Source organism: Leuciscus leuciscus (genome assembly GCF_965113295.1).
Source record: "Leuciscus leuciscus genome assembly, chromosome: 6".
Lineage (NCBI taxonomy): Eukaryota > Metazoa > Chordata > Actinopteri > Cypriniformes > Leuciscidae > Leuciscus > Leuciscus leuciscus.
This window is the reverse complement of record NC_138730.1, coordinates 38,458,213-38,466,915: the sequence shown is the minus strand read 5'-3', so window position 1 is coordinate 38,466,915 and position 8,703 is coordinate 38,458,213. Positions and strand designations below refer to the sequence as shown.

General features: G+C 39.0%; 1 protein-coding gene across 2 annotated transcripts; it reads left to right on the top strand.

The window, feature by feature from the left end:
- Nucleotides 1-342: 342 nt before the first annotated feature.
- On the top strand, nt 343-3,774 carry mul2 (mitochondrial E3 ubiquitin protein ligase 2). 2 transcript variants are annotated; one of them, XM_082173656.1, is made up of 5 exons: nt 343-397; nt 1,153-1,300; nt 1,535-1,622; nt 1,728-1,848; nt 2,457-3,774. In XM_082173656.1, the coding sequence occupies exons 2-5, from the start codon at nt 1,184-1,186 to the stop codon at nt 3,166-3,168; spliced, it is 1,038 nt and encodes a 345-aa protein (XP_082029782.1). In that variant the 5' UTR covers nt 343-397; nt 1,153-1,183; the 3' UTR covers nt 3,169-3,774. The 2 variants fall into 2 exon arrangements, with proteins under 2 accessions (XP_082029782.1, XP_082029781.1); XM_082173655.1 differs by having other exon boundaries at nt 346-397; nt 1,150-1,300.
- The last annotated feature ends 4,929 nt before the right edge of the window (nt 3,775-8,703 follow it).

Genomic DNA, 8,703 nt, shown 5'->3' with positions numbered 1-8,703 from the left:
ACAAACGCGTGTCGAAACCGGAAATACTGAATAGCAAATTAAAAGTCACTAAGGCTATTTAAATGCCTATTTAAGTTGTTTTTAATTTTTATTTTTATTGTCAATATATGTATTTATATGTATACAAATATATTTATTTCAACTTATTTTTGCATTATGTTCGTTTAAAATGTTTCAATGGCATTCCAATGCAATTTCTATTAAAGGAAAGCTGCAGAGGACAAACTGATCAACAACAAAAACTTATAATTTTCACATAAAGTATATGTTTAAATGTGTTTGGCGAGTCACCAGATTCAGTCAGGCAAATTTCACAGCTACCCACGTTGACGTACCACGTGACCCAAACAACATCGTTTCCGGGAATGAATTCAGGAGGATCGTGTGAGTGATAAAGGTGATGTTCTGCTCCTTATTCACGCGATGTTCATTTCTGTTGTTTCAGACAGAACTTTAATATTTGTTTATGAGCATGTACATATGTAATAGTGGTCAAAGCATTTGGATTAAAATCTTTAAAGGTCATTTATGGGTGACCTTTTCACACATATCCTCCTGTTCACACATTTCATTTTGACAGCCGACAAATTATTCACCATGTTTGGAGAACTGTTATTATTGTTATGTATATATTAATGTGGAGGTGTTGGAAGTGTTTTTATACCGGTTTTCCTTAAATCGACGATTTAAAAAAAAACACCCCAAAATCCCATGGACTAACATTGTCGGAATGTTTATAAGGCGCAACTATCACTTCTAATGTAAACGCACACATACAAGCTATTTGAAGTTGCTCTCTCTCTCTCTCTCTCTCTCTCTCTCTCTCTCTCTCTCTCTCTCTCTCTCTCTCTCTCTCTCTCTTATTATTGCTTTTTTTATTTATCCATCCATCCATGACAGCCAGAACACTCTGCCTGTGCCTAACAACCACCAGAAAACCTAGCAATTCCTCAGAACTAGAATTAGTTTTTTTCTGAACTGTATAACCTTTCCTTCAAACCAGAATTTCTCAAGCCAACAAATGAATACATGTATAAATTAAAAATGTAGTAATAAGAATGAAAATGAATACTGAATCAAATCCCCATTAGTTCGTTTTATTCATCTTGGTGCTTACATCTGTTCACTATTATTTGACACTGTGTTCAGTAGTCTAGAGAAGAGGAAGAGGGCGAGGTGGAAGATGGAGGATTTCCCCATCCGGACACTGGAGATTGTGTGTTTGGGTTCGAGTGTGGCTCTCTCTGGTCTGTTTTATTACATCTACAGGAAGAAACACAAAACTGTGGGCAAGCTTAATGTGAGTACTGAGTAGCAATGCAATAATGATAATTAAGACAGCTTTATAGCTCAAATAACACAGATATAAAGGATAGGATCACAATACTGTAAATGAAGCTTAATTTGTATTGAACTCAGATATATGGAATTAGTGCTTTGGATTAAAAGTGTCTGCTATATGAAGTGAAAGAGTATGAGAATTAGAGAAACACATTTTTGTAAAAAAAAGAAACTCATTTGTTTTTGATGTTAGGAAGCTCCAGTTCTGCCGCTGGATGAGAAGTTAACGGATCTTTTAAATGCCTCACCGGGGAAGTGTCTGCAGTATGTGGTCATCGAGGGTAACCTATATTTTTCACCATATAGTGTCTCAGCTGATGTGAAGAATATAAGTCGGTCTCTCTTTCAATTCCACTGATTTGCTTTCTGTCTTTCTTTTTCTGTAGGTACAGTTCAGCCTGTAGGGGAACCATTAAGGAGTCAGTTTCAGGAAGGCAGTGTTGGTGTCATCCAGAAACTGCTCCTCCGAGAACACAAGCTTGTGTGGAACAGTTTAGCACGCACCTGGTAAAACCTGGTCCCTTGCTCTTATAAATATACATTACCGGTCAAAAGTTTGGGGTCAGCAAGATTTTAGATTTATCTTTTATAAAAAAAAATCATCCTTTTATTCAGCAAGGATGCATCAAAAGGACTTTTATATGCATATAAAAAGACATTTATAATGTTAAAATTATTTAACAAATTATTTAAAATAAATGTTGTTCTTTTGAACTTTCTATTCCTGAAAAAAAAGATTAAAAAAATTAGGCATCACAACTGTTTTCAACATTTATAATAAAAAAAGTTTTTTTTTTTTTGCACCGAATCAGCATATTAGTATGATTTGTGAAGGATCATGTGACACTGAAGCCTGGAGTAATGATGCTGAAAATTCAGCCTTGCATCACAGGAATAAATTAAATTTTATTACATATTAAAATAGAAAACAGTTATTTCAAATTATAATAATATTTCACAATATTACAGTCTTACTGTATTTTTTGATAAAATAAATACAGCCTTGGTGAGCATAAGAGACTTCTTTCAAAAATATAAAAAAAATATTCCCGACCCCAAACTTATGAACGACAGTGAATATACGTCAGTCTAACATGGCAATTCTCATTCTTCAGGACAGACAGCGAGCGTGTGATTCACCAGCGCGTGAATGCTGTGCCCTTTAACCTGCTGGGTGTGAACAAGGCGTTTGTGCGTGTGCTCTGCCCTTTGGAGGCCACGGGTCCCAATATGGAAATCATCCACGAGAAGTTCCACCAGGCCAGTTATGGCTTCACGGACCTGATAGGTCAGTATCTTAGCGGAGAGAAGCCCAAAGGTCAACTTGAAACAGAGGAGATGCTGAAAGTGGGCGCATCCTTAACCGCAGTGGGCGAGCTCATCCTGGACACGGACCGCCTCCCTAAACTCCGCCCACCCACCGACGGCTCCGAGTACTTCCTGTGCACTTCGGACTTCGAGACTCTGCTGCTGGAGCAGGAAGGGCAGGCGGAGGTGTGGAGGGTGCTGGCGTGTATTTGCGCATTGGCGGGTGTAGCCGTGCTGATGTGGGCGGGACGCAGGTACTACCGGCAACTGCAGCTGCGCTGGGAGCAAGAGAACATGAGGAGGGACTTTGAACTGATGGGAGAAAGAGGGGAGGAGGAGAACGGCATGGATATTCCGGAGAACGCGTGTGTGATATGCCTGAGTAATCCACGAAGCTGCGTGCTGCTGGACTGCGGTCACGTGTGCTGCTGTTTCCGCTGCTATCAGGCCTTGCCGCAACCCAACTGTCCCATCTGCAGACAGAACATCAAACGAATCGTGCCTTTATACCAGGCCTGAGAGACTGAGAAGATTCGTCATAGAGCTATCTAATGAATTGAGCAAATTTCAAAACAACTAAACATAGTTTAATGTTATATAAATGGACGGTCGTGCTGGATTTACATGTTGAAACAGCCTTAAACTTAAATTAAGTGTTATACTGTGAACAGGACACCTGCGATGGAAGCAGCCGCACAAATTCCTGATACGCACTTTAGTTTCACCGTTTTAGTGATGGTAATGAATTTCAAGATTCTCAGAGCACTAAGTTCTCATCACTACACAGTTTGAGATAAAATAGCATAATATCAGAGCAAATGTGCGTTGTTACTTTACTGAATATCCTGATAAGCAGATGTATGTGAATGGAATATTTCTTTGACTTCCTGTTTATTATTTTCTGCATCCATGTTTGGCACTCATCAAATGGTTACTCTTGTTAAATACTGTATTGAATGGCTCATATTAATAATCCTAGAATAATAAGTTATTTAATATGATTAGCTCAGTGCCTTAATTTATGAATGAGAGTTTTGGACAATTTCGAGAGTCTAAATGTTCAGCTCAACATGTAAAGTTTTGGGCTACTTTGTGTTTGACCAATAAAACACTTGTTTACTTGTTGTTCTTCTGCTCCAGCATTATTTGGAGTTTTCACATACAGATTCCAACGCATAAATAACTCAGTTGTTGCTACACTCAGTGATATTGCTGATTTATTAGTGCTTGTGGCGTGGAAAGTTTCTCTCGTCTGAGAGAGGTGTGTGTGTTTGCCAGCAAGGAATCTTTTTCAACAGCTGCTGTGATCCTGTTACACACGTAACCCCTGTAAATCACCCACAGCAGCCTCCCCCTCTCCCTCTGTCTTCTTTCTTAAATGCAAGTAAATGAGATGCAGAATGAATATTTGGAAAAACAAAGAAAACCTTCAACAAGGTCAAGCTGAACTTCTGATGATGCTGCATTTACCAGCAGCGCTTGACATTTTACTTTCAACCACTAGTGGGCAAAAGAGTGTCAGACTCTGGAAAAGTGAAGAATAATTATTTGCATGAATCAAAACAAGTTGCATTAAATTAAGAATTTAAAAAGCATGATTGGCCTTGCCATTTCTATCTTAAAGGGATACTCCACTTTTTTCGGAAATATGCTCATTTTACAACTCCCCCAGAGTTAAACAGTTGAGTTTTACCGTTTTAGAATCCATTCAGCCGAACTCCGGGTCTGACGGTACCACTTTTAGCATAGCTTAGCATAGATCATTGAATCTGATGAGTCCAGTAGCATTTCTTTCAAAATGACCAAAGAGTTTCAATATTTTTCCTATTTAAAACTTGACTCTTCTGTAGTTAAACCGTGTACCAAGATCGACGGAAAATGAAAAGTTGCGATTTTCTAAGCCTATATGGCTAGGAACTACTCTCATTCCGGCGTAATAATCAAGGAACTGTGCGGCTGTACCATGAGTGCAGCAGGCGTAATGATATGACGCAGCGCCTGAAAATAGTCCCCAGCTCGGTAACTTCTTCCAACGTGACCGGGACTAAGGCTGTTTCTCAAAACCAAGAATGCAAAGAACGGACTTGTGTTCTTGGGGAGAACGCTCTTGCTAGTTGTTCTTGGAAGAATGAACTCACAAGGTGACGAGCACACAGAACGCTTCTGACAGTTTGAGACGATGTGTTCTTGCTGGTATTGCGCAATAATACCCCCGCACAGACGCCGTCTGCAGTACCCAAACATAACGCGATTTAAATAACGGTTTAAACGGTTTAAATAACCCAAACATAACTCCTTCCTCGAACGCCGAAATGAATGCTGGGATATTTCTGCCGTCAAGTTCACACAAGTTACCAACCGATGCATCCTCTGTAAAATGGGCGTGTCAAGAACACTTCCGGGATTTTTAACCGTTCTTGCCAAAATGCAAACTTGTGTATTGGGACAGTACTTGGGCAGCGAATGATGACGTTTCACAAGTTCACAAGAACACAAGTACAGACAAGAACGCATATTGAGAAACGGCCTAAGTTTGTCTAACCTATTCGGTTGTTAAGTCGTGACGTAACCACTCTCCGATAATACTCTTTCCGGGTCCAAAGTCCAGGTCCTCTCTACCTACCTACCGCTTTCGCTAGTGTTTTGGTTATTATTGAGTGTTTTTACAATGCCGCAGTGCTGTGTCCCGTGTCCCGAGCTTACTCACTTCAACCTCGTAAATCTTCTTTTTCATTGATGCCTGGACTCTACCCTTAATTATGCCACCTGAGTGATGAGCTACACTAACCACTCTGTTGGTGTTAAAGGAATTTAAACCGCCAAGGGTGCCTCACTAAGAAGGACGTGATCGTAAATAAATGTACAGGTTCCACCATTGTTATTTCTGGACGAGAGGAGCGCTAGGACCCGGAAAAGGCTAAACGTGACGTGTGACGTCAGACTTAACAATCGGATTAGACCTATTTTCAGGCGCTGCGTCATATCATTACGCCTGCTGCACTCATGGTACAGCCGCACAGTTCCTTGATTATTACGCCGGAATGAGAGTAGCTGCTAGTTCCTAGCCATATAGGCTTAGAAAATCGCAACTTTTCATTTTCCGTCGATCTTAGTACACGGTTTAACTACAGAAGAGTCAAGTTTTAAATAGGAAAAATATTGAAACTCTTTGGTCATTTTGAAAGAAATGCTACTGGACTCATCAGAATCAATGATCTATGCTAAGCTATGCTAAAAGTGGTACCGTCAGACCCGGAGATCGGCTGAATGGATTCTAAAACGGTAAAACTCAACTGTTTACCTCTGGGGGAGTTGTAAAATTAGCATATTTCCGAAAAAAGTGGAGTATCCCTTTAAAAGAGCTTTTCATTCATTTATAGAGAATTTGAAAACCTGATCAATTTCACAAGTAAAACAAGCAGAATTGACTGGGGAGAAGTGCTTTGATGACCAGGGTTGCCAAGTTCATGGTTTTCCCGTGGAATTGAGCTACTTTTAAACTTTTGCCGCGGTTTAACATATTTTATAAACTTTATTTGATTGAAATGCTTGTATTGAAGTATTTTTCATTCTACCAACTATACAACTGTGCTAGATTATGAGTTCTGGGAGGGAGGAGCCTTTGAGCTTCTAATGAAAACAGACTGTTTAGCTACTAGTGATTTTCAAACTGAAATTGTGTACGCAAAACAGTGACTGTAAAAGATGTATCAGGTATGGCATATAGAGTTTTGATATTTGGTCATTGGGCTTATTTGTTTTGCTACTTAGACCTGGCAGCCCTGACGACACCATAGTTATTTCATCAGGTGGTAATACTATGGTATTTTTAAAGGCAGGGTAGGTGGTTTGTTCCAGAAACAATATTTGTTATGCTGGTTGAAAGTCTCTTCACATCCTGATAGCAATCACCAGAGATGGGGGACTCGAGTCATATGACTTGACTCGAGTCAGACTTAAGTCGCAAATTTTAGGACTTGAGACTTGCTTGACAAATATTAATAAAAGACTTGACTTGACTTTGACTTGATATTCATGACTTGAGACTTGACTCGGACTTGAGGTAAATGACTCGAAATAACTTGTCTTTTTAAAAATAAATATCTGTATTTGAACGCACCGCAACAATCACGTGACGCAGCAGGAACGCGCGCTGTGTGAACAAAAGCCGTAATAATGCAGTGTCGTAGTGATGATGCTGAAGCGCGGGATCGTTCGCCAGCTGTGAAACCTACGTAATGCGCAAGTTTATGATCGAATCAGAGAAAGAAAAAGAGAGAGAGAGAGATCGCAGCTCATAAGCAAACTTAAGACGCTGCTAAGATATTACATGTCTTTAGGGGTTGTGTGTGAACGCAATCTCTGATTCCGGGAAATCACTGGCACTGCCAGACTGGCAGTGTGAATGAACCTAAATCAAACGAACCCGGGTAAAATCTTGGGTCACTTTATCCGTGTATTTTCCGGAATCTCTGTGTGAAAGGGGCTTTGGTCACACACCCTGACAAAGGCTCATTAGCCACAACGCATAGTTATGCAAGTACTTGTCACCTGATTTTAAAATATTAAAGCCATGATGAAATAAAGGCTTTCTATATATTTTTAATAATATTCGAGTGCCTTGGATTAATGATTTTTTTTATGATCTGAATAATCCCTTACATACAAAAGCACAGAGAAAAAATATTTTCTTGAAAATGAAAATCGGGTTAAAATATGTTAAAATATGCCATATTCCAGTTTTTCTTACCTGCATGCATCCCTTTGTACTGTCTAGTTATATGCTACCAATATAGTCTGCTATCCCAGGGTTGACTTGAATGTTAAAAGAAATATAAAAAAAATGTAACTGTAATTTAATAATAATTAATAATGCATTGGTACAGTCTACCGTTCTCTGGGATTTGTATTCATGATAATCGAATGTAAAGAGTTTTATCTCTAAAAACTGTTTAGCTTATAACGCTAGTATATAGGGCATAGAGTAAGTAAAAAGAAATCGCTAGTTAATACCACTAAAAGATTGTAAAAAGACACCTACACACAAAGAAAAAAAACATACAGACTTTCGAACCGAACCATGCATACACAAATACACAAAACAAAAATTCAAACTTGCAAGCACAACCATGCACACATGCAAACAAACAATACACTCTTCACTCATACACACGCACACACATTCACTCACAAATATTAATGAATCAATCACACTCAATCAAATCACCTCTCTCTCTCTCTCTCTCTCACACACAGTCAAACACAACCATGGACATGCAAACAATACACTTTTCACACATACACATGCACACACATTCACTCACAAATATTAATGAATCAATCACACTCAATCAAATCACCTCTCTCTCTCTCTCTCTCTCTCTCTCTCTCTCTCTCTCTCTCTCTCTCTCTCTCTCTCTCTCTCTCTCTCTCTCTCTCTCTCTCTCTCTCTCTCTCTCTCTCTCTCTCTCTCTCTCTCTCACACACACACACACACACACACACACACACACACACACACACACACACAACCATGGACATGCAAACAATACACTTTTCACACATACACATGCACACACATTCATTCACAAATATTAATACCTTTTAATGGTCTTCTGCAATGTTTGAGGCATATTTATTTTTCATGCTTTAATGTTGGCCTAATTTCAGTTACATTTACATTTTAGGCTATGTAGTTTGAATTTTGTATTTTGTATTTTTTTTTTATTGTAGTAACCACTCAGCTGTATGTGGAAATGCATATTTAAAAAGAATGTTGCAAATAAAACCATAGTCCACAGCTTATGTAGTTTTAACTTATTTTAATATATAAATTCAGTGAAATCATCAAACGTTTGTATGACTTGCCAGTGACTTGTGACCCAAGCTACGACTTGACTTGACTTGCTTGACATAAAGCAGTGACTTGACTTGACTTGACTTGCTTTTCACAAAATTGACTCGGACTTGCTTGAGACTTGAAGGTTAAGACTTGAGACTTACTTGTGACTTGCACATGTGTGACTTACTCCCACCTCTGGCAATCACTAAGTT

Coding starts and splice junctions, on each gene's coding strand:
- mul2 (XM_082173656.1), top strand. CDS start 1,184: ATGGAGGATTTCCCCATCCGGACACTGGAGATTGTGTGTTTGGGTTCG. Junction 1,301..1,534: donor AAACTGTGGGCAAGCTTAAT/GTGAGTACTGAG, acceptor TTTTGATGTTAG/GAAGCTCCAGTTCTGCCGCT. Junction 1,849..2,456: donor AACAGTTTAGCACGCACCTG/GTAAAACCTGGT, acceptor CTCATTCTTCAG/GACAGACAGCGAGCGTGTGA.